Raw genomic sequence first — 26,933 nt, 5'->3', positions numbered from 1 at the left:
CTATTGTTTCCTTTGTGTCTGGAATGGGCAGTCGTGTCCCAAATACTACAGGACATAATTTTCTTCGTCATTTTCTTCGCTCAATTTTTTTTAGATATATGCAAATCGTTGTACTGTTCAAATGTTTTAATTCTTGTTTCAATATTTAGCTTGCACTACAGTTTTTATTGGCTGTAGGAGCAACACGCACAATGGTTCGTCGAGCCGACTGAAGACATGCAAGAAACAGATCTTGGTTCCATGCACGCACCGCAACACCTTTGTGACACAGTCATCCACTTCTACTTTTACTCTATGATAATCTTTATTGCAATTCTGAAGAATTTTTGCTCCCGATGTGGGGAGGAAAATGTACAGGGTGATTCAAAAAGAATACCACAACTTTAAAAATGTGTATGTAATGAAATAAACATAATATAACCTTCTGTTATACATCATTACAAAGAGTATTTAAAGGTTTTTTTTCACTCAAAAACAAGTTCAGAGATGTTCAATATGGCCCCCTCCAGACACTCGAGCAATATCAACCCGATACTCCAACTCGTTCCACACTCTCTGTAGCATATCAGGCGTAACAGTTTGGATAGCTGCTGTTATTTCTCGTTTCAAATCATCAATGGTGGCTGGGAGAGGTGGCCGAAACACCATATCCTTAACATACCCCCATAAGAAAAAATCGCAGGGGGTAAGATCAGGGGTTCTTGGAGGCCAGTGATGAAGTGCTCTGTCACGGGCTGCCTGGCGGCCGATCCATCGCCTCGGGTAGTTGACATTCAGGTTTCATAACTAACCTTTTTCGTAGGACTCTCCATACAGTTGATTGTGGAATTTGGAGCTCTCTGCTAGCTCTGCGAGTCGATTTTCCTGGGCTGCGAACAAATGCTTGCTGGATGCGTGCTACATTTTCATCACTCGTTCTCGGCCGTCCAGAACTTTTCCCTTTGCACAAACACCCATTCTCTGTAAACTGTTCATACCAACGTTTAATACACCACCTATCAGGAGGTTTAACACCGTACTTCGTTCGAAATGCACGCTGAACAACTGTCGTCGATTCACTTCTGCCGTCCTGAATAACACAAAAAGCTTTCTGTTGAGCGGTCGCCATCTTAGCATCAACTGACGCTGACGCCTAGTCAACAGCGCCTCAAGCGAACAAATGTACAACTAAATGAAACTTTATAGCTCCCTTAATTCGCCGACAGATAGTGCTTACCTCTGCCTTTTGTCGTTGCAGAGTTTTAAATTCCTAAAGTTGTGGTATTCTTTTTGAATCACCCTGTATGTTTCTCGAATCTCGTTTTGTAGAAAATATATATGAAGTAAAGTTGTGAACGATATTCCATAAACAACAATGTGGAAAGAGTGTACTTAACAGCTGTAGAAAGGGATATCCACCAGAGATACGCGAAAGGTAGGAGAATAAGTTCAGAAACATAAATGATAAATAAACAGTGACTGGTGAATGTAAACATGTTGTTTCAATTTAAGGTTACCTTACCGTAAACTTTTCAGAAAAGTTCCTCGCAGAGGTACAACGTTAACATCGATTCCCGTTTGGTGGTCGGTGGCAACTTTACAAGTGGGAAATGAAATTTGTAGATAATGCCAAGCGGCCACCTCAGAAAGTTACCCGGTTTCACCACACGTATTTGCACGACTGGAAGACTCTTCCCCCCATTGCTGTGTCGAGCTCTCAGCTGCCGTGGATAACCTCAGAGTGAATGAGCGGCCTGTGTCCTTTGTCGGTGTCGGAGCGGCAGTTGACACACTTCGTGGAGGAGACAGCCGACACACACACACACACACACACACACACACACACACACACACAAACTCGAGGCTAATGCGTCACAAGCCTTCCTAAGCCCTTGAAGCCGTGCAAGGTGGGTCGTCACAGTTCCAGTAACCCCAGAGTCCTATGTAGTCCCGCCTTCCGCCTTCGCACTTCTCCATCGTTTCATCACCAGGCCTTATGTCTCCAACTTTTGTCCTAGGTCGCACGCACCATAGGTAGTACTGTTGAAAGGTGGCTACACTGAATCACAGCGCCAGAGATTGCGCCAAAGATTATTATTCCGCCGCCAACACTGGTGCAGTGGTAGTTCAGAGGTTGCCGGGCGCTCTGCTTGTTGAGAGGATGTCGAGGCCAGTAGTAGTCCAGAGGATGTTGTGTGCAGTTGATGTAATGTACAGATGGAAGATGTTGCTATGATCACAGTGTATGTTTCGTCAATATATATGGAGGTAACAAAAAAATTTCTTTCACATTTCCTTAATGACAATGCCTCTTGGTCACATGTTCAGTCAACAAAGCATCTGGCACGTGTTCATGTATTAGACTTGTAATTCTGGTTTCTATGTGCAATTATAGTATTTCTGGTTTCTCAATTAGTTCATTGTAAATGGTGTCGTATTGAGGGAGAACCGAGCCAGATACACGTACGTTGAGTCACACTACCACACACAGAACAATTACACTTGTGCTTTGTAGTTTCGTAGCTTTTATAGTTGCAGGTGACTTAATTAATCTATTGTGTTAACGGAAATTTCCTTTCATTCTTTATTGTTATTTTATGCAGTCAGATTGCATCCTAATACTAGTCAGGGCCAACCGGTTACGAGACTTCGTAACCCCACACAGCTACTAAAATTATTGCACTTTAATTAAGCCCCCATGCACTGTCCCATCTTTCAACCGTCGCAGTAACGCCGATATGATGCATAGGCGATCCCAGAATAATTTACTAAAAATCGCTGAACTGAGGGAAACTGACTGCACGCTCCGTAATGTCTGTAGTAAAACGTTACGCCGAAGACGAAGTGGCCATTTTAAACCTGCTTCAGTAATCTCCAAAGGGAATTACTTTTCCACTGGAGCACGAACGAAACAAATGCCTGGGTCTAAATATCATGGAACACAGCACATAGACTTCCGAAGTTTACAGGAAAGATACCATGACAAATACCTCAATTCCTACTACTTTATATGACGTTAACACCCGTAAACACGCAGCATATAGGTCAATGCCGCAAAACGTAGAGCAAAATATCGAAGTACTACATCGACTGTTTTGAGGTCACAAAATGCCCCTCTTGGAAGAACTGGAGATGTATTCACACGACATAAAACATGAAGACAAAATATTAAATGAGAAACAGGAAAGTAAATCAGTGAATTCCGTCAGGTGCTTCGATAATATCCTTAAATAGGAAAAAAGGAGTGGTACATAGAAACAAGTAGCTTTGTAAGTGTATACAAGGGAACAAAGATCCATATATTAGGAAAAACACCCTCCGTACGAAAGAATAGTATATACTGCACCATACACACTGTACTATCTGCAGTTTTAGTCTATTTGACTGTATGTGACAAATAACAATAACTTCCACTGCTTTGTTTTTAAACCTTTGCTATTTGCGACATGTAGTGTGCACAGAAAATAGGAGAGCGCAGGTGGGCAACAGAGAAACAAAAACGTAAGTTTTTTTTGCCAACCTCGCCATGTTGTGGATATTAATATACTTAATTACAAAATTGTGCATGTTTATATCAATGCAACTATATGTAGGTCTATTAAGTTTCGAATAAATCGCTCAAGTACATCTGAGATTTTAGTAACAAAATTAATCATCATGTTGAATATACACTCCTGGAAATGGAAAAAAGAACACATTGACACCGGTGTGTCAGACCCACCATACTTGCTCCGGACACTGCGAGAGGGCTGTACAAGCAATGATCACACGCACGGCACAGCGGACACACCAGGAACCGCGGTGTTGGCCGTCGAATGGCGCTAGCTGCGCAGCATTTGTGCACCGCCGCCGTCAGTGTCAGCCAGTTTGCCGTGGCATACGGAGCTCCATCGCAGTCTTTAACACTGGTAGCATGCCGCGACAGCGTGGACGTGAACCGTATGTGCAGTTGACGGACTTTGAACGAGGGCGTATAGTGGGCATGCGGGAGGCCGGGTGGACGTACCGCCGAATTGCTCAACACGTGGGGCGTGAGGTCTCCACAGTACATCGATGTTGTCGCCAGTGGTCGGCGGAAGGTGCACGTGCCCGTCGACCTGGGACCGGACCGCAGCGACGCACGGATGCACGCCAAGACCGTAGGATCCTACGCAGTGCCGTAGGGGACCGCACCGCCACTTCCCAGCAAATTAGGGACACTGTTGCTCCTGGGGTATCGGCGAGGACCATTCGCAACCGTCTCCATGAAGCTGGGCTACGGTCCCGCACACCGTTAGGCCGTCTTCCGCTCACGCCCCAACATCGTGCAGCCCGCCTCCAGTCGTGTCGCGACAGGCGTGAATGGAGGGACGAATGGAGACGTGTCGTCTTCAGCGATGAGAGTCGCTTCTGCCTTGGTGCCAATGATGGTCGTATGCGTGTTTGGCGCCGTGCAGGTGAGCGCCACAATCAGGACTGCATACGACCGAGGCACACAGGGCCAACACCCGGCATCATGGTGTGGGGAGCGATCTCCTACACTGGCCGTACACCACTGGTGATCGTCGAGGGGACACTGAATAGTGCACGGTACATCCAAACCGTCATCGAACCCATCGTTCTACCATTCCTAGACCGGCAAGGGAACTTGCTGTTCCAACAGGACAATGCACGTCCGCATGTATCCCGTGCCACCCAACGTGCTCTAGAAGGTGTAAGTCAACTACCCTGGCCAGCAAGATCTCCGGATCTGTCCCCCATTGAGCATGTTTGGGACTGGATGAAGCGTCGTCTCACGCGGTCTGCACGTCCAGCACGAACGCTGGTCCAACTGAGGCGCCAGGTGGAAATGGCATGGCAAGCCGTTCCACAGGACTACATCCAGCATCTCTACGATCGTCTCCATGGGAGAATAGCAGCCTGCATTGCTGCGAAAGGTGGATATACACTGTACTAGTGCCGACATTGTGCATGCTCTGTTGCCTGTGTCTATGTGCCTGTGGTTCTGTCAGTGTGATCATGTGATGTATCTGACCCCAGGAATGTGTCAATAAAGTTTCCCCTTCCTGGGACAATGAATTCACGGTGTTCTTATTTCAATTTCCAGGAGTGTATATAACGTGAGAGACATATATCATGTTTAACGTCTTTCTAAAATCTCAGATTATCTGAAACTTTTACACCATACTCTAATAAACATGTTGGCGGACAAATGCTACATATGTCTTTAAAACGACAGTTCAGAGATTTCCTGTGAAAACCAACCGTGAGATGGAAAATGCTGCACTTCCCGGCGCTGTGAAATTTCTTACACTCTGATATCGTAGTTAGGACAGAGCATTTAAAAGCAAGGTGGTTCTCACCTATTCCTCCTTGTGTACAAACAAAAATTGTGTACGGTGTTGTGTAATGTTTTGTTTTGTTTCCTTCCTCGCAGTATGGTTTACAGACGACAAGACAGTTATATTTATGCCTTATCGTCTTATGACTGGGCTACTACATCGGAGTCTGAATCGTATAGAACTCTATAATCCTACCCATTCGCTGATTGAAACTATACTCAAAGATTCAGCACCTGTGGTGCCAATCATGCTATGCGATTAGGCATTCATTTTAAGCGACCTTAATTCCCAATCAATGTTTCGTTTGCAAGAACAACAAGAGGGGCTCATGGTGTGTGTGTGTGTGTGTGTGTGTGTGAGAGAGAGAGAGAGAGAGAGAGAGAGAGAGAGAGAGAGAGAGAGGAGGGGGGGGGGGAGGTTGGGGGCGGCTAGAAAATCGACAAAAGGATGCGGAAGGAGGAGTTAAACAGAGAAAGGGTGGAGTAGGGAGGGAGGGAGGGAGAAAGAGGGAGAAAGAGAGAGATTGTGATTACAGCGGCGGGCCCGCAGTAATGGAGCGGCCGTGTCCCGGATGGAGCTGTCCCTACCCCAGCCCGTCCTATCTTGGCCGCATACCTGCGCGGGTCGTTCTCTCCGCCGGCCTTGGTCCCGTAACGGCCCCCAGTGGGGCCACAACACGGCTATAACATCTCCACTGTGTAAACATTCTTCCTGTCGGCCACGTGTAACGGAAATTATACAGGGTGTGATTCATGAAGATATTAATGTGTTACTATATAAGTAAAACCAAAGAAAAAGGTTAAAGTAAAAACAAAGAAAAAGGTTAAAGTAAAAACAAAGAAAAAGGTTAAAGTAAAACCAAAGAAAAAGGTTAAAGTAAAACCAAAGAAAAAAGTCAAAGTAAAAGTAAAGAAAAAAGTTCATATAAACACAGGTCCCCAAATGTTTAGTTACCGAGTTACGGCTAATAAAAGGTCTTGCTTGAAATTTAGCAACTTCGCTAACAAAGCCACCGCAAAACTGTACATGGTTGAAATAAGGCAGATTTCCATTTATTCTGTTGCACTGGTCTGGTGAATGTAATAAAACGAGTCCCACTCGTATCTGCAGACGTTTCCAGAACATCCAGAGAAACAAAGGCGTAATTTCGTAGAATTTTTAATTTATTAACTATTTGGACCAATTTGTGTTTTTTAAATTCCACACAATCGCACGAAATTTTCCACAGAAGTTGTACAGAATTTAATTTTTCAAAAATGATGGTAGGCCTAATAACATTAACTGAAACTGTATAAATGTGTCAGATAATCCGCTCTTGTTAATACGGTAGCACACGTAAATTCGTGCTAAACCGCCATACCTTAGATTGTGAAATGCCTAATCGTTAAGACGTACTTCGTGTACTGGTGGTGGCTCCATAATATCCTCGTCATTGTCTTCACATACTGAGCACTCGTACTGGCTATGAACGCAAGGTAGAGAACCTGTCTCTCGTAACATTCTAAGTACTCCGCTAATGGTTCTTGCAATCGGAATCCTCCGAGTACGCGACATTCGTTAACTGCAGCCGTAGAATTACCATCACATTTGGCATATAAACAAACGCCATATCGGCGTATTCCTCTGTCGTAAATTTGACAGGCATCCGTATTTCATAAATAATCTACGAACTATAACAGTTACTATGTGGTTTCAGTTAAATACACACTTGTTATGATCTTTCACTGAAGAATACAGAAAACTAATCCGTTTCAAGGTTAGGAAACGACTGAAACAACTCACTAACGGTTGCCAACAATGGCATAAACGTTTCTACATACTTAATGGAAAGTAAGCGAATTTACTTGTATAATAATCTTTGCTTCTCTGGATAGTTTGGAAAACTACTGCAGATGCACGTGTGGGACATGTTGTATTAGATTCACCAGCAATGACGACAAAAACTGGAAATCTTGCTTTACTTTAACCTCAGACAGTTTTGCGATGGCATCATATAAAGGAAGTTGCGGAATTTCAGGCAAGAATTTTTACTAGCCCTAACTACGTAACTTAGCATCTGTGGACCTATGTTTATATGAAGTTTTTTGGTTCCGCTTGTGGAATAACATATTAAAATGTTTGCATATCTTCGTGAATCACCCTGTTCACACACCTATACCTGTACACGAGAAAATGTACCGCGCGATCCTCATCTGCTGAGGACGGGTCTAAATACTGGAAACACTTTCAAACGGGTGCGCCAGCACATTTCCCTGCTCGTAGAAGGCGTTCGAGGCTGTTCCACGTCGACGCAGAGTAGACAAATGCATACGCGTATCGCAGTGGTGTGGATGTGCGACTGGAGCGAAAGGTTACCTTGCAAACAGAAATAACTACCGTATGTCGGCCGAAATAGACGGGCGACGTACGAGCGGGAGAGGTAGGCAGTAACCTCAAAAAATAATCTACATCTACATTTATACTCCGCAAGCCACCCAACGGTGTGTGGCGGAGGGCACTTTACGTGCCACTGTCATTACCTCCCTTTCCTGTTCCAGTCGCGTACGCTTCGCGGCAAGAACGACTGTCTGAAAGCATCCGTGCGCGTTCGAATCTCTCTAACTTTACATTCCTGATCTCTTCGGAAGCAATATATTCGATACCTCATTCAGAAACGCACCCTCTCGAAACCTGGCGAGCAAGCTACACCGCGATGCACAGCGCCTCTCTAGCAGAGTCTGCCACTTGAGTTTGCTAAACATCTCCGTAACGCTATCACGCTTACCAAATAACCCTGTGACGAAACGCGCAGCTCTTCTTTGGATCTTCTGTATCTCCTCCGTCAACCCGACCTGGTACGGTTCCCACATTGATGAGCAATACTCAGGTATAGGTAAGCCACCTTCTTTGTTGATGGACAACATTTTCTAAGGACTCGCCCAATGAATCTCAACCTGGTACCCGCCTTACCAACAATTAATTTTATATGATCATTCCACTTCAAATCATTCCGCACGCATACTGCCAGATATTTTACAGAAGTAACTGCTACCAGTGTTTGTTCCGCTATCATATAATCGTACAATAAAGGATCCTTCTTTCTATGTATGCGCAATACATTAAATTTATCTATGTTAAGGGTCAGTTGCCACTCCCTGCACCAAGTGCCTATCCGCTGCAGATCTCCCTGCATTTCGCTACAATTTTCTAATGCTGCAACTTCTCTGTATACTACAGCATCATCCGCGAAAAGCCGCATGGAACTTCCGACACTATCTGCTAGGTCATTTATATATATTGTGAAAAGCAATGGTCCCATAACACTCCCCTGTGGCACGCCAGAGGTTACTTTAACGTCTGTAGACGTCTCTCCATTGAGAACAACATGCTGTGTTCTGTTTGCTAAAAACTCTTCAATCCAGCCACACAGTTGGTCTGATATTCCGCAGGCTTTTACTTTGTTTATCAGACTTTTTTTTCTCTTTTCTTTAGGTATATGTTTCTAGTGCTAGTACACATGGAAATGAGATTCTCGTGGCTGGAGAGGGTCACATTCGTTAACACCCCCCCCCCCCCATATATCTCTCTCTCTCTCTCTCTCTCTCTCTCTCTCTCTCTCTCTCTCTCTCTCGTGTGTGTGTGTGTGTGTGTGTGTGTGTGTGTGTGTGTGTGTGTGTGTGTGTGTGTGTGTGTGTGTGTGTTTTTTCCCCCACCCCCATCCGCCAATGTTATTTCTCGTCAGACCCACTTTCAACCTGCAGTACATGTGTAGAACGTCAGTGAGCACAAATAAAATGTTTTAATCTTATGTCAATAAATTTAAAATTCGAAAGTAATAGTAACGGTGAATACAAATCAAGATCAGACACAGAGCTCGATCTGAAAACAAAGAATCTGACGTAATGAGGGAAAGAATAGTGTTTTATGGATACGTATACCGAATGGATAACAACAGAACAACCAACCCAGTCTTCAACTTAGTCAACAGGTACAAAACCTGATCTCCATTGCTATCTCCTCGGGTTGCCAGCCGAGTGGCAACGTTTCAACCGATATCGCATGCATGATCTTCACGTGAAGGTGATACATCAAAAAGAATGATTCCATTTGGTACGTTTATATTTCTGAAACTAATAAACATATACAATGAATTTTGTTTTATGATAAACGACAGCGTCTTCTGCAAACAACCTAAGACGGCTGCTCAGTTTGTCTCCCAAATCGTTTGTACGTCTAAGGGCCTAGAAGACTACCTTGGTCCTTGGGGAACGCCAGAAATCACTTCTGTTTTACTCGATGACTTTTCGTCAATTACTACAAACTGTGACCCCTCTGACAGCAAATCAGAAATCCAGTCACATAAGTGAGACGATATTCCATAAGCACGCAATTCCACTACGAGCCTCTTGTGTGGTACAGTGTCAAAAGCCTTCCGGAAATCCATAAATAGGGAACCAATCTGAAATCCTTGTGAATAGCACTCAGCACTTCATGCGAATAAAGAGCTGGTTCTGCTGCACAAGTAGGATGTTTTCTAAATCTATGTTGCCTATGTGTGAATAGACAATTTTCTTCGAGGTAGTTCATGATGTTCGAACACAATATATGTTCTAGAATCCTGCTGCATATCGACGTTAACGATATGGGAATGTAATTTAGTGGATTACTCCTACTAGCTTTCGTGAATATTGGTGTGACTTGTGCAACTTTCCAGTCTTCGGGTACGGATCTTTCGTCGAGCGAACGGTTGTATATGATAAGTGCAGTGCTATGGACAAGGGATTTCAGGTCGTTTCTTTATTTCTGGACTTCCGCAAGGCTTTTGACACTGTACCACACAAGCGGCTCGTAGTAGAATTGCGTGCTTATGGAATATCGTCTCAGTTGTGTGACTGGATATGCGACTTCCTGTGAGAGGTGACAGTGCCTTGTAATTGACAGAAAGTCATCGAGTAAAACAGAAGTGATTTCGGGCGTTCCCCAAGGTAGTGTTATAGGCCCTTTGCTGTTCTTTATCTATATAAACGATTTGGGAGACAATCTGAGCAGCCGTCTTCTGTTGTTTGCAGATGACGCTGTCGCTGTCGTTTATCGACTAATAAAGTCATCAGAAGATCAAAACAAACTGCAAAACGATTTAGAAGAAATATCGAAATCGTGCGTGAAGTGGCAGTTGCCCCCAAATAACGGAAAGTGTGAAGTCATCCACGTGAGTGCTAAAAGGAACTCGTTAAACTCCGGTTATACGATGAATGAGTCTAATGTAAAAGCGGTAAATTGAACTAAATACCCAGGTATTACAATTACGAACAATTTAAATTGGAAGGAACACACAGAAATCTTGTGGGGAAGGCTAACCAAAGACTGCGTTTTATTGGCAGGACACTTAGAAAATGTAACAGACCTACTAAGGAGACTGCCTACACTACGCTTGTCCGTTCTCTTTTAGAATACTGCTGCGCGGTGTGGGATCCTTACCGGATACGAGTAACAGGGTACATCGAAAAAGTTCAAAGAAGGGCAGCACAATTTGTATTATGGCACAATATGGGAGTGTTTGCCACTGAAATGATACAGGATTTGTGCTGGACATCATTAAAAGAAAGGCGTTTTTCGTTGCGACGGAATCTTCTCTCGAAATTCCAATCACCATTTTTCTCCTCTGAATATGAAAATATTTTGTTGACACCGACCTACATAGTGCGGAACGATCACCACGATAAAATAAGGAAAATCAGAGCTCGTACGGAAAGATGTAGTTGTTCGTTCTTCCCGCGCGCTGTACGAGATTTGAATAATAGAGAATTGAGAAGGTGGTTCGATGAACCCTCTGCCAAGCACTTAAATGTGATTTGCGGAGTATCCATCTAGATGTAGAATGGATCAGCATAACGCGAAAGGAACCGAATTGGTACACAGTCTCGACCAGAGGACTTGCTTTTATTAAGTGATTTAAGTTGGTTCACTACTCCGAGCATATTTACTTCTACGTTACTCTTGTTTTTTTCTTTTTTACCACACTTGACTAATCAGCTCGTTCTGTTCGTGTTGCCGGGTGCGTTGATGTGACTGCACCGTGAAACGTTGGCAACTTTCCGCAGCGGTGAGTGGGTGCGGGAGCCAGGGGTTGGTTCCACCTATCCACTTTCTGTACAGCTCTTGGCGTCGCAAGAAAACCAGTCCGGCGGGCATCCGGCGAGCCTATCGCAACAGCAGAGACTCGCGCAGCAGTTATGAAGGCTGGCGGTGCGGCGCGGATATGAAAGCGCGCATCCCTCCGCCGGTACGCAACCGCGCAGCGGACACACCACCCCAACCACCACCCTCGCCCATCCGTCCGTCCGCCACCGCACTCAACCGTTCCGCTCCGGGGAACCCCCGCAGTGTGTTTCACAAGGCGGCGGGCACAGACAGACTTGCGGAACACGGTGCGCCGGCCGGCCGAGTCAGCCGCCGACATTGTAGCTGTCTGCCTGTTCGATTGTGTTACGGCACAGAGAATTCTCTCCTGTTGTTGTTTTCAGTCCTGAGACTGGCTTGATGCATCTGTCCATGCTACTCTATCCTGAGAAAGCTTCTTCATCTCCCAGTACCTACTGCAACCTACATCCTTCTGAATCTGCTTAGTGTATTCACCTCTTGGTCCCCCTCTACGATTTTTACCCTCCACGCTGCCCTCCAGTACTACGAGGGCAGTTCAATAAGTAATGCAACACATTCTTTTTCTCGGCCAATTTCGGTTGAAAAAACCGGAAATTTATTGTGGAATATTTTCAAACATTCCCGCTTCGGCTCGTATAGTTTCATTGACTTCCGACAGGTGGCAGCGCTGTACGGAGCTGTTAAAATGGCGTCTGTAACGGATGTGCGTTGCAAACAACGGGCAGTGATCGAGTTTCTTTTGGCGGAAAACCAGGGCATCTCAGATATTCATAGGCGCTTGCAGAATGTCTACGGTGATCTGGCAGTGGACAAAAGCACGGTGAGTCGTTGGGCAAGGCGTGTGTCATCATCGCCGCAAGGTCAAGCAAGACTGTCTGATCTCCCGCGTGCGGGCCGGCCGTGCACAGCTGTGACTCCTGCAATGGCGGAGCGTGCGAACACACTCGTTCGAGATGATCGACGGATCACCGTCAAACAACTCAGTGCTCAACTTGACATCTCTGTTGGTAGTGCTGTCACAATTGTTCACCAGTTGGGATATTCAAAGATTTGTTCCCGCTGGGTCCCTCGTTGTCTAACCGAACACCATAAAGAGCAAAGGAGAACCATCTGTGCGGAATTGCTTGCTCGTCATGTGGCTGAGGGTGACAATTTCTTGTCAAAGATTGTTACAGGCGATGAAACATGGGTTCATCACTTCGAACCTGAAACAAAACGGCAATCAATGGAGTGGCGCCACACCCACTCCCCTACCGAGAAAAAGTTTAAAGCCATACCCTCAGCCGGTAAAGTCACGGTTACAGTCTTCTGGGACGCTGAAGGGGTTATTCTGTTCGATGTCCTTCCCCATGGTCAAACGATCAACTCTGAAGTGTATTGTGCTACTCTTCAGAAATTGAAGAAACGACTTCAGCGTGTTCGTAGGCACAAAAATCTGAACGAACATCTCCTTCTTCATGACAACGCAAGACCTCACACAAGTCTTCGCACCCGAGAGGAGCTCACAAAACTTCAGTGGACTGTTCTTCCTCATGCACCCTACAGCCCCGACCTCGTACCGTCGGATTTCCATATGTTTGGCCCAATGAAGGACGCAATCCGTGGGAGGCACTACGCGGATGATGAAGAAGTTATTGATGCAGTACGACGTTGGCTCCGACATCGACCAGTGGAATGGTATCGTGCAGGCATACAGGCCCTCATTTCAAGGTGGCGTAAGGCCGTAGCATTGAATGGAGATTACGTTGAAAAATAGTGTTGTGTAGCTAAAAGATTGGGGAATAACCTGGTGTATTTCAATGCTGAATAAACCAACCGCTGTTTCAGAAAAAAAATGTGTTGCATTACTTATTGAACTGCCCTCGTAGTTCCGACGAACTCTGTTCACAGCACATTTCACAGACAGTATCCACAAATGCCGCTGAACATACCTACACGATTGTACCGTCGTGCGATTCATAGTCGCGGGAGATGAGAAACCATGAACCTGGATGTGCCTCAGAACGAATCTCTGGGGCGACATTCGGGAGAGATACAGGTGAGGTGCGTATGTACAGCAGCGCTAGAAAGTATATTGACAACATAAAACTCCCTTAAAATAAAACACTGTCGGACACTGTCTTGAGTATAGTGCAAAGTTTCATAACTGCGATTATTTGAAGCCGTCAACTTGCGACTTGTTTGTTCACACTTTACGCTGCCAGACGAATGCGACTTTCAGTGAGTTCAGAAGTATTTTGACATGCACTTTGCTCCATGAATTCGTGGAGCTTCTTAGTTCAGATTTCTATTAGTATTTACTTACAAGTGATTATTTCGATGTGCCGAAACGGAAGGAATATTCCAGTGACTTTAGAAACGACGTGATAAATGCACTAAAGCAAGGACTGAAACAAACCTAAGCTGCTCGTATTTTGAAAGTGTCTCGTCAGGTCATTAGTATATGTAAAAAATTGTATAATGAACTAAAACCTGTCAAAAATAATCCTCGCAGTGGACGTCCAAAAAAAAAAGTCTTCTAATGCTGATGGTATCACAAAAAAGTTGCCGGCCGATGTGGCCGAGGGGTTCTAGGCGCTTCAGTCTGGAACTGCGCGACCGCTACGGTCGCAGGTTCGAATCCTGCCTCGGCCATGGTTGCGTGTGGTGTCCTTAGGTTGGTTAGCTTTAAGTAGTTCAAAGTTCTAGGGGACTGATGACCTCAGATGTTAAGTTCCATAGTGCTCAGAGCCATTTGAACCATTTGTGAATTTTGTTTACAAACATTGTTACTTCTTCCGTGACTGTACCTGCTAAATGTATGAAGATGGCCTTGTAAGCTGAAATTCGGTTAACACAATAAAAGTTATACTACAGAACAAACGCGAACAAGCGGATTTCATTTATTGCAAATCCCAAATCATCAGCGAACCCAGTACCGTCGTGGACAAATTAAGTGCTGACACCAGCCACTGTATGTAATCCTGCCATCTAACATCGCGCACAGAGTTTAGAGACTGATCCGTACTTCCAAATCCTTGAAACGTGAATTATCACGTAGTTAGGTTACTCCTCTAATTCAATGGTAACCTATGCAGAGCGGTTTCTTCAACGTAAGTGTAGCTTTGAAACCTTTTTTCCAAGGTGCGTTGAAAGTAACTGGCTAAACCACAGTGGATGATCACACTCAAGGGCGGGAAACAATCTGGCGAAAACTTAATTCCAAAACCTGATTTGTAACCAGAATTAATGGCATCCTTATCCCTGTTGGTCCACTGTGACTGTGTAATAGTTGAGGTCAGAGGTGGTCAGGTGTGTGTGTGTGTGTGTGTGTGTGTGTGTGTGTGTGTGTGTGTGTGTGCGCGTGCGTGTCGGGATGGGGAGGGAGAGTTGTACAGAAAGAATGACAGACTGGAACAAACGGTGGTCTAACTGTCCACTTACCTACATTTATTTATTCCCAAAATTCGAAAATTTCTGGGGCCAAAATATGAAAATGAGATTTGGAAATTGAGAAGCAATACCAGAAATATAATAGATACAGTGCGACAATGTATGATCATATTTTATGACACTTAAAAAGAATGGATAACAAGAAGCTGGCAAAATAATATTCACTAACACAAAAACAAAACCCAAATTTTATGGCATACACAAAATACGAAACAATTACAGCAGTTGAGAATAGCAGAGATGAGTTCGGGGAACAGCTGCAAAAAGGCAAGGCATTCGAGAAACACACAGAAGAAGAGAGGACAGCCACGTACAGGAGGTGGAAGAGAAAAACAGAGAAGACTGAAGCACTGGGAAGGGAAAAAAAGGAAAAGAATAGCATGTCAAATCATTTGTTTCACTTAGTCCTGAGAGGCCAAATTCGAATAATAATAATAAAAGCAACGTATCAAGTGTATGACGAAACAATGGAACAGAGTGAAAAGGAAAAATTGAAGGAGGAGAAATAGCAACAGAGAAAACAAGACACACGCACAGCGAGTTAACAAGAAAAAGACAGGCAAGAAGGAAGACCAAGCGAGAGAAGTGAGAGAGAAAGAGGAGGGAGGGGGATCGTTAGCATACGCATGCAAGATTGAAAGCGGGCCAGGAAATTAAATTAAACGGGAACGCAGCGTAACTTGTTAGCCACGCTTACAAGGCAGAAGTGCCGGTGCTTGCCTCTACAAATATGTCTGGGGGTATTAATTAGTATACAAGCCGTTCGCAGATCTCTAATGTGGGAGGGAAATGGGGGATACATACATATATACATGGATACATACATACAAACGAACATACACGCAGCTGAGACAATCATGACGTGCTGGAGAATGCGAGAATACTGAAACCCTCTTCTCTTCCCAATCAACCAAACTGCCCAGTCCACAGTAATGCATACAGAGTCCTCCTTCGAGCCTTCCGGGGGGTTTAACACAAAATCCTCGGGCGCAAACAAGGGTTTCTCAAAGTACTTTTTTATTGAGTCGCCAGGCTTCTGATTGGTTTGATTCGCCCCGCCATGAATTCGACGCCTGTGCGAACCTCTTCATCTCAGAGTAGCACTTGCAACCTACGTACTGAGTTATTTGCTGCATGTGTGCCAGTCTGTCTTCCTCGACAGCTTTTGCCCTCTACAGCTCCCTCTACCACCATGGAAGTCACTCCCTCATGTCTTAACATATGTCCTATCATCCTGTCCCTATTTCTTTTGACGGTTTTCCACATATTCCATTCCTTTCCTCATTCCTTACCAGTCCACCTAATTTTCAACATTCGTCTGTAGCACCACATCTCAAATGCTTCGATTCTCTTCTGTTCCGGTTTCCCACAGTCCATTTTTCACTACCGAACAATGCTGTGCTCCAAATGTACATTCTCAGAAATTTCTTGCTCAAAGTGAACCCTATGCTTGATACTAAGACTTCTCTTGGCCAGGAATGCCCTTTATGCCACTGCTAGTTTGCTTTTCACACCCTCCTTGCTCCCTCCGTCATTACTCAGCTGCCTGTTGTTGTGGTCTTCAGTCCAGAGACTGGTTTGATGCAGCTCCCCATGCTACTGTATCCTGTGCAAGCTTCTTCACCTCCCAGTACCTACTGCAACCTACAACCTTCTGAATCTGTTTAGTGTATTCATCTCTTGGTCTCCCTGTACGAGTTTTACGCTCCACACTGCCCTTCAGAACTAACTTTGTGATCCCTTGATGCCTCAGAACATGTCCTACCAACCGATCCCTTCATCTAGTCAAGTTGTGCCACAAACTCCTCTTCTCCCCAATTCTATTCAGTACCTCCTCATTAGTTATGTGGTCTACCCAGCTAATCTTCAGCACCACATTTCGAAAGCTTCTATTCTCCACTTGTCCAAACTATTTATTTTCCATGTTTCACTTCCATGCAAGGCTATACTCCATACAAATACTTTCAAAAATGACTTCCTGATACTTAAATCTATAGTCGATGTTAACAAATTTTTCATCTTCAGAAGCGGTTTCCGCTGCCTAGGCAGCAGAATACCTTAACTTCGTCTATTTCGTGTTCATCAACCTGACGTTAAGTTTCTCGCTGTCCTCACTTCTGCTACTTCTCCTTACTTTTGTCTTTCCTCGATTTACTCTCACTCCATATTCTGTACTCATCAGACTGTTCAATCCATATAACAGATAACGTACTTCTCCTTCACTTTCACTCACGACAGCAATGTCATCAGCGAATCGTATCATTGATATCCTTTAATTTTAATACCATTCCTGGGCATTTTCTTTTATTTGCATCATTGCTTCTTTGATGTACAGACTGAACAGAATGTGCGAAATATTACATCCATGTCTTACACCCTTTTTAATCGGAGCACTTCGTTCTTGGTTGTCCACTCTTATTACCTCTTGGCTGTTGTACCTATTGTATATTACCCGTCTCTCTTAGCTTTTTTTCAGAATTTCCAACGTCTTGCACCACTTTACATTGTCGAACGCTTTTTACACGATAAATCCTATGAACGTGTCTTGATTTTTCTGTAATCTTGCTTCCATTATCAACCGCAACGTCAGAATTACCTCTCTCGTGCTTTTACCTGACCTAAAGACAAACTGATCGTCATCTAACACATGCTCAATTTTCTTTTCCATTCATCTGTATATCGTTCTTGTCAGCAACTTTGATGCATATGCTGTTAATCTGATTGTGGTATACTTCTCGCATTTGTCAGCTCTTGCAGTCTTCTGAATTGTGTGAATGTCTTTTTTTCAAAAGTCAAATTGGTGTGTCGCCAGACTCATACAGTCTACACACTAACGTGTACAGTCGTTTTGTTGCCACTTCCCCAATGACTTTAGAAATTCTGATGAAATGTTATCGATCACTTCCGCCTTGGTTGACCTTAAGTCCGCCAAAGTTCTCTGAAATTCTGATTCTGTTTCTAATACTGGATCCGCTATCTCTTCTAAATCGACTCTTCTTTCTTCTTCTATCACATCAGACAAATCCTCATCATAGAGGTCTTTAGTGTACTCTTTCCACATATCCGCTTTCTCCTCTACATTTAACAGTGGAATTCCGGTTGCACACTCTAATGTTACCACCGTTGCTTCTAATTTCACCGAAGATTGTTTCGACTTACCTATACGCTGAGTCAGTCCTTGCGACAATCATTTCTTTTTCGATATCTTCACTTATTCACAGAGGATCTGTAACCTCTCAGCCCGCATCTCGTGGTCGTGCGGTAGCGTTCTCGCTTCCCACGCCCGGGATCCCGGGTTCGATTCCCGGCGGGGTCAGGGATTTTCTCTGCCTCGTGATGGCTGGGTGTTGTGTGCTGTCCTTAGGTTGGTTAGGTTTAAGTAGTTCTAAGTTCTAGGGGACTGATGACCATCGATGTTAAGTCCCATAGTGGTCAGAGCCATTTGAACCATTTTTTTGTAACCTCTCAAACACCGGTGGTACTGCTACATTTATCAGTCTTCATTACTCTCTTTCGAACACCTGCTCAGTTTGGAATCAGCTGGTATTTCTGTGCTGAGCAACTGTCAGCCCACAACTAGAGGAGTAAAAAGTAACGGAAACATTTGTCCTACGGAATTTGTTTCTTCCCTTGTTCAATGCTTTACTCGTCATGGAAATGAAGAGCATTTTGAAGCCATCACGCAATCGGTGCCAATACAGATATAGAAGTTTGGACGTCTATATTAACAAGTGGCTGAAACGGTCCTATCTTTCACCAGCAGCAACAAAATTTTGATCTTCCGGATTTCATACGGCGGTTTACCCAGTTGTAAAAGGTTAAATGCTGTCATAATAATCTAGCCTTAAAACTTTAACCCTTTGAGTCCGAATAATATGAAAATATAAACTCCTCCAGAACAGGCCATGAAGGCCCAACGGTACCGACCGGCCGCCGTGTCATCCTCAGCCCACAGACGTCACCGGATGCGCATATGGAGGGGCGTTTGGTCAGCACACCGCTCTCCCGGCCGTGTGTCAGTTTACGACAACGGAGCCGCTACATCTCAATCAAGTAGCTCCTCAGTTTGCCTCACGAGGGCTGAGCGCACCCCGCTTGCCAACAGCGCTCGGCAGACCGGATGGTCACCCATCCAAGTGCTAGCCCAGCCCGACAGCGCTCAACTTCGGTGATCCGACGGGAACCGGTGTTACCACTGCGGCAAGGCAGTTGGCAGTTTTACTTTGTAATACAATTATAATTTTTTTCAGAAAATTAACGTTTCTTATCATCACAGTAAACAACCAGTACAATACGAAATTGCCAAGAGGTAAACTCTCAATTGATTTAAGCAGATGGTTTCACTTTGGAACCAGGACACACGCTTCAACCAGCCATCATTTCACGCGATGTATTTGAAAGTAAATTTGCATTTTTCCTAGTCACACTGCTATATCTCGAAACTTCCATGACCTCTTAAATCTAAATAATACACGAATTAATTGTGTGAAATTTAATTATTATTTCATAAATACTCTGATTTCTCTCTCTTCTCTGTTGGCGTTTATGCTAGTAGGACGTTAGTTGCGCATCAGTAACTGATCTTTCTTTTGTGTAGACAAATACGATGTGAGTGTCCTATATAGCTTTAGAACCATTGTCAGTTAAATTAATGTAAATTAGTGAGTTCTCATTTTAACAGTTCTATTAATACATACATTGTACTTTAACTGTTTTAATGCTTTATTGTTACACCCAAGGGCCAATACGTGGTTAACGGATCGTGACGTAGAGACCCAACGGCCGAATATTGTTAGTATTCGGCCCTTTATTCATTTGCAAACATGCTGCAGGGTCCCTGAGAATAATTGCCGATCACCACGAAGGGTTTTCCTAACTTGAATGAAAGCACAGAACCTTAAATGATCTTATCAGTCTCCAAGCTACGATACCGTTTCGCCACTGAATAACAGCTACCGGCTCCGCAAAAATTGATGGTCGCATTAAAATCTAATCTTTCCTAAATTTTACAGCATTTTCTCTAGATTTCACTAACAAAATTGTAGCCAGCATCAAGAATGAGTGTCTGCTCCAATTCTGACAGTTTTCTTTGCAGTGATTGATTTCAATTTCTGATAAAAGTCAAATAGTAATCTCGCGTCAGCAGATGCATCAGTCGCATACACGTTTTTTCTTCGATGACGACGTGCTACAGACAGGCAAAACACGATTTAATATTTCCACGCACACTACGAAGCCGAAATCATGACTGCGTGAAATACAAGGTGTATCGGAAAGAATCGATTTGGCATACCTATATTTCTGAAAGTAATAAACATATGTAATGAATTTTTTATGAACTGGTAACTCGAGAAGTATTTTTAAACCTTTTCATAGGTTTGTAAATAATAGATTTCCGCTATCGGTCGTCCTCTTTAAATTTTATCGGCAAATTTAGATTTCAGCTAGAAACTAACAATTCTCAATGCACTATCATTTTTGATCAATGCATGTAATGCCTGTTGGTCGAGCTTCGTCCACAGTTCGTTTCATTTCATAGATGTTCAATACGCCCCCTTGAGATGGAATAGCCCGCATCTCGTGGTCGTGCGGTAGCGTTCTCGCTTCCCACGCCCGGGTTCCCGGGTTCGATTCCCGGCGGGGTCAGGGATTTTCTCTGCCTCGTGATGGCTGGGTGTTGTGTGATGTCCTTAGGTTAGTTAGGTTTAAGTAGTTCTAAGTTCTAGGGGACTGATGACCATAAATGTTAAGTCCCATAGTGCACAGAGCCATTTGAACCATTTTTGAGATGGAATACGACAGTGCGGTATTCAGATTGTTACCACACTGCAGCGAGCACGTCTTGAGTTACAGCTTCGCAGGGCGGAGTGGCCGTGCGGTACTCGGCGCTAGTCTGGAACCGCGTGACCACTACGGTCGCAGGTTCGAATCCTGCCTTGGGCATGGATGTGTGTGATGTCCTTAGGTTAGTTAGGTTTAAGTAGTTTTAAGTTCTAGGCGGCTGATGACCTCAGAAGTTAAGTCCCATAGTGCTCAGAGCCATTTGAACCATTTAGTTACAGCTTCCATTGCTGCTGTTATGCCATGTATCAGTTCACTCATTGTTGTTGGTAATGGAGGCACATAAACAGAGTCTCTTATAAACCCCCCCCCCCCTGAAATAATCACATACGGTCAGGTCCGGTAACCTTGGAGGCCAATAATGTAAGGCTGGATCATTTGGTCCATTGCGACCGATGCATCGTTCAGTAAGACCTTGGTTTAAAAATTCCCGCATTCCCAGATACCAGTGTGGCAGTCACACATCCTGTTCGTAAATGAAGACATTCGAATCAGTCTCCAGCTGTGGGGAAAGTTCTGAAGCATATCGACGTACGTGGTTCCTGCAACAGTGTTCCCGGCAAAGAAAAGTGGACCGTAAAACTTTTCCCGTGAAACTGCACAAAAGACATTAAATTTTGGAGAGTTCCTCTAATGTTGTACAACTTCATGTGGTCGTTCCGGACCCCGTATTCTCACATTATGACGATTCACCTTCCCATTTAAATGGACTGTTGCCTCGTCACTAACCACTAAGCGTGGAAGAAAACTTTCGTCCTCCATCTTGCCAAGAACGAAATTGCGGAACTCCATAGGGTGTTGTTTTGTCACCCTCACAAAGAGCTAGCAGTACCTGGATTTTGTGTAGTTTCACGCGTATTTTCTGCGGACTCCTTGTTGAAGTATGGCGTACGCGATCGACGTCTGTGTCAGACGCTCGGGGACGGCCCGGCGATTTGCCTTGACGCAAACAACCTGTTTCTAGGAATTGTTCGTACCATCGTCTAATGCTCTGTGCTGTAGGAGCATCCACACCATAGTCAGTAAGAAAATCAAGCTGAACAGTTATTACTGATCCCAGTGGGCAAAACGTAGAACACCAAACGGTAGGCGGCCGGCGTGGCCGAGCGGTTCTAGGCGCTTCAGTCTGGAGCCGCGCGACCGCTACGGTCGCAGGTTCGAATCCCATCACGCGAACTACGCCGGCGCACGTCTCAGTTGATAGTGTCATTGTACCCGATTTTAAATACTTCCTGCGTGCAAAACACAATACTGCTGTGTGGTTGTTGGGCCACACTGTTTACGCCCTCATTGACCGGCAAATTCACGATGGACTCACCTTTTTGACTCTTATCTGGGACCAATATTCTAAGATCAAAAATAGTAATAAACACAAAGAATATTTTGCTAATTTCTTATCATCTGCATTGCATCATGCGTATGCGAAACAACTGTAAGATAATTCCGAGCCCCTCTTATTTGTATCAATTGTGTTTCAGTCTCGCAATCGAGTTTTGATGATAGGTACACTGATCTCTTTCTTGCGTCTTACATGCAGTTCTATCAAAAATAAGTTTAGATATGTAGTTAATGTCAGCTGGTGAAATATAACCAGTCTCCATTCATTTGTCTATCTTTGTTATGTGCCGACCTGTAAACTAGTATGCAGAAGACCATTTTTGAAAAAAAAAGAAATAAGATGAAGAAAGTTACAGAAAGAGAGTAACTGAGTAATAGGATGCGGTTCCAGTTTTGATTAATAAAAAAAAAGAAAAAACAAAAGAAATAAAAGAAAGAAAAAACAAAAAAGAAACAAAAAAAGACACTGGTTCTCGTCCGATCACCAAAAAAAAAAAAAAAATCACCGGTTCTCGTCCGATCACCGAAGTTCAGCAACATCGGGCCCGGTTAGTACTTGGATGGGTGACCGCCTGGGAACACCGGGTGCTGTTGTCTCTATCTCGTTTTTTAATTTTTGCGTCGCTACACCTGCCAGCCCTATTTTTCATACTAACTTTCAGGTGTGACAAAGATGTTTCCACAAGCATTTTAAAGTACTGTGTTAAACGTAAGATACGAAATTACAGTAATGAACTCAGTTTGAGCAAGAATGCGCGGAGGAAGAGTGCTAGGAACTCGTTGGAAATAACGAAACACTACGAATCGACAGATGTGTCCTTGAAATGTGTCAGAGCCTACTGTTTTGTAGCAGCGCTAAATTCCAAAAACTAACTAAATAAATAAATTTAAAAGAAAATCAACCGTTCTCGTCCGATCACCGAAGATAAGCAACAACGGCAGCGACCGCCTGGGAACTCTGGCTGTCTCCATTTTTTGCTTTTTTGTCGCTACCCCTGCCAACCCTCTTTTCATGCTACCTTTCTCGTGTGACAAAGATGCTTCCATACTGATTTTAAACTATCGTAAGATGCGATATTTAAAAAATAAAAATAAAAAAGAAAAAAAAAATCCTGCCTCGGGCATGGATGTGTGTGATGTCCTTAGGTTAGTTAGGTTTAAGTAGTTCTACGTTCTAGGGGACTGATGACCTCAGATGTTAAGTCCCATAGTGCTCAGAACCATTTGAACCATTTTTTTTTAAACAAAACGCTTTCTGTTGCCCCGACACCATTTTTACTAACTGAAGTGGGCGCACTCTGCCGCTACCTAGCGGCAACCGTGTAAAACTTGAGGATTTCCCGTTTATAACAGTACGTTCTTCACGCACACATCTCGCGTGACATAAGTTTTTTTTTCAGATCCACCCTGTTTATGAACAGTCAATAGGCGGAACCTTCTTTCAAAAAATTACGTGTTACCGCGGTCCCCCACGAAGGAAAGAACATTAGTTTCGCGTCTTCGGCCGTAAAGGTTATAAACACAATATTTAACCCATAACGTCCCAGCGTGTCCATATGGACGCAATTGTTGACTAGTTTTGTTTTTACTTCATTGTTGGCTTACAACTATTTTTAGCGTTGGCGGTCACATTGTTTTCAGGGAGGGTTTGAATTTTACGTGCACTGTGTTAACACTTCATTGTTACCATTTACACTGTGATTGTAACAGCCTGTATTTCAGGGAGTGCTTTGACGTCCGAAATGTAGCATGTTGATGTAAAGTAAGTAATGTTTCGTAAAGAACGTCTTCATTCTGGCATGTGAAACTGTTTGCAGGATATCTAAATATGTTTATAGAGATTTTCATTTGAGAAAAGTTGTTATCCATCGATTCACTTTCTGTTTATGAAGTGATTAATTCAGCCGTGTCCATATGGACACGCTGGGCAGGTTGCAGAGTCAAAAATGATTTCGTTTCTTTTTCTCTTTTCATATCGTAACAGAGGTCTGGCAGAATCTTTAGAGCCTGGTTTGACTGTGCAGGATGGTTTAGACATCCTGTTTGAGGATTCAAACGCCCCCTGACCCAGCAGTCCTCACGGATGAGGAGGATGAATAGCAGATAATCTCAATCCTAGACAACTCCGGGCTGAAGCTGAAATAAGATTAACAGTTAACACACACACACACACACACACACACACACACACACACACACACACACACACAGAGAGAGAGAGAGAGAGAGAGAGAGAGAGAGAGAGAGAGAGAGAGAGAGAGAGAGAGAGAGAGGGGACAGATTTCAGAAATATAGATTACAGGAACAGAAATATGCAAAAAACCTGGGTTCATGGTGCACTAATTTCAAATTTGAAGTATTTTCCTGATCCATGCTTTGACACGTATGTTGATAGGTCTGCAGTGGAAATTTTCGAATTATTCTTTGATGACCACCTGATACAATTCCTAGTTGATGAGTCAAACAACTACGCACTTTTCAAGAACTTTCCAAACCCTAATATAACTTGTGAAGAAAGGTGTTTTCTGGGGATCCTCATTCTAAGTAGTTATAACTCTCTCCCTAATAAGAGGTTATACTGGGATTCCAATTTAGACGTACGAAACGATTTTGTATGCAATGCCATGAGGAGAAATCGCTTTGAACAAATTCTTAGATTTCTGCACTGTGACGACAATAACAAATTTGATGACAAGGACAAGATGTGGAAAAATAGACCCTTTATTGAAATAGTAAGAGACAAATGTAATAATCTGTTTGTTCCTCAGCAACATCTGTCTTACGATGACTCAATGATAAAATATTTTGGGAGACACACTTGCAAGCAAATTATCACGGGGATACCGATACGATTTGGATATAAAGCATGGTGTTTATGCACTACTTCTGGATACCTGGTAAATTTTTCTTTTATCAAGGAAAATCACCCAATCCAAATACAGTATATGAAGCACAGTTTGGTAAGGCTACTGCCCCACTCGTTCAGATGATACATGATTTGACACTGGATGTAAAGCTACTGCCATTCCACTTTTTCTTTGACAACTTATTTACAGGTTTTTCTGTTCTGTCATACCTGAGAGAAAAGGGCTATGGAGCAACAGGCACTATAAGAGAAAACAGAGTTCCCAAATCGCGCCAAATTTCCTCAAAGAAAGCACTAGTTCAGAAGGAAAAGGGGTATTTGGAATCCTCACTTTGCAAGGATGAGTGTGTTATAGTCACAAAACGGGTGGACAATTCAGTGGTTACTGTAGCTTCTACCTGTGAAGGAGTTGAACCTGTATCATTTGTAAAAAGATATTCCGCAAAGGAGAAGAAGACAGTTCAAGTACAACGTCCTCAAATTACCACAGCCTATAATAAACACCTGGAAGGAGTGGATAGGATGGATGAAAACATTGCCCTGTGCAGAATAAACATTCGAAACAAGAAGTGGTACTGGGCTTTACTTTCTTTGCTTATTGACGTATCTGTACATAATGCTTGGCAGCTGAAGAAAGGTACGGGAGCTAGGACTACTCAACCTGAATTCAGAACAGAAATTGTACAAGTTTACCTAAAAAGATATACGAATCCCGTAAAAGCAGCAGGCAGGCAGGCAGTCTATCAGTCCTATGTGTGGATACAAATCGCGTGTTCCAAGTGATATCAAATATGATGGTATAAAGCACTATACCAAGAAAACTGAGAAGAAGAGAGGATGTGTAAGTGTACAGCAAACAGAAATCATCAGCTGTTCGCTCAAAACGTGGGAAATGTGATGTAGCACTGGGTCTAGAATGCTTTGAAATGTACCATGGAAGTCCGTAAAACAAATGATTGTGAATTATTTTGTGTATGGTGTTATAAATTCGTTTGCAACAATTATTTTGTTCAAGTTTTGCCTTCATCATCATCATCATCATCATCATCTAAGACTGATTATGCCTTTCAGCGTTCAGTCTGGAGCATAGTCCCCCTTATAAAATTCCTCCATGAGCCCCTATTCAGTGCTAACATTGGTGCCTCTTCTGATGTTAAACCTGTTACTTCAAAATCAGTCTTAACCGAATCCAGGTACCTTCTCCTTGGTCTGCCCCGACTCCTCCTGCCCTCTACTGCTGAACCCATGAGTCTCTTGGGTAACCTTGCTTCTCCCATGCGTGTAACACGACCCCACCATCTAAGCCTGTTCGCCCTGACTGCTACGTCTATAGAGTTCATTCCCAGTTTTTCTTTGATTTCCTCATTGTGGACACCCTCCTGCCATTGTTCCCATCTACTAGTACCTGCAATCATCCTAGCTACTTTCATATCCGTAACCTCAACCTTATTGATAAGGTAACCTGAATCCACCCAGCTTTCGCTCCCATACAACAAAGCTGGTCGAAAGATTGAACGATGCTTTGCCTTACTTGTACTAAAAATCTGATTAATAAAACATATCTTCAAATGTATTTCAATATCACAGAAAAAATTTCAAATATGCATCTGAGTGCCCAGCGTGTCCATATGGACACGTTATGTTACAGACGATCGAAGAAAGAAGAGTCAAATAACAGCTTATATGCACTACTTAGATGTACAGGAAGTCAAAAAATTGAAAATAAAGTTAAATATCCAATTTTGAAAAATTCGGGCAGTTAAGGGTTAACATATAAACTGACTTGCAAAGCAATAAAACGTTTGAAGCCTTTTTATACATGCGATTTCATCTCAGAAATTTGAGAGGGAGAGCTTGGCGGGGGGGGGGGGGGGGGGGGGAGTAAGAAGGGATTTGTAAATATTGTGGTCCGCCTACTCGCGGTATGCACTCTTCATTGTCGTCCACAAGTGACGAGCGAGGTGGTTTGAAAGCCACGCGTGCCTTCAAAGCCGCGTACCGAGATGTGGCCACGT

The 26,933-nt window shown here is 43.6% G+C and overlaps 1 protein-coding gene and 1 pseudogene across 1 annotated transcript in view; one reads left to right on the top strand and one right to left on the bottom strand.

The window, feature by feature from the left end:
* Positions 1-26,933, top strand: part of LOC124719796 (one cut domain family member 3-like) — a 130,272-nt gene that overhangs the window by 86,638 nt on the left and 16,701 nt on the right. Inside the window, exon 2 of the mRNA XM_047244991.1 lies at positions 11,436-11,707. Within this exon, the coding sequence (XP_047100947.1) occupies positions 11,436-11,707 (272 nt within the window). The remainder of the gene's footprint in view (positions 1-11,435; positions 11,708-26,933) is intronic.
* On the bottom strand, positions 18,970-19,087 carry LOC124720653 (annotated as a pseudogene).

Source organism: Schistocerca piceifrons, chromosome 11 (genome assembly GCF_021461385.2).
Source record: "Schistocerca piceifrons isolate TAMUIC-IGC-003096 chromosome 11, iqSchPice1.1, whole genome shotgun sequence".
In the NCBI taxonomy this organism is placed as follows: domain Eukaryota; kingdom Metazoa; phylum Arthropoda; class Insecta; order Orthoptera; family Acrididae; genus Schistocerca; species Schistocerca piceifrons.
This window is presented reverse-complemented; position numbering and strand designations above follow the sequence as displayed.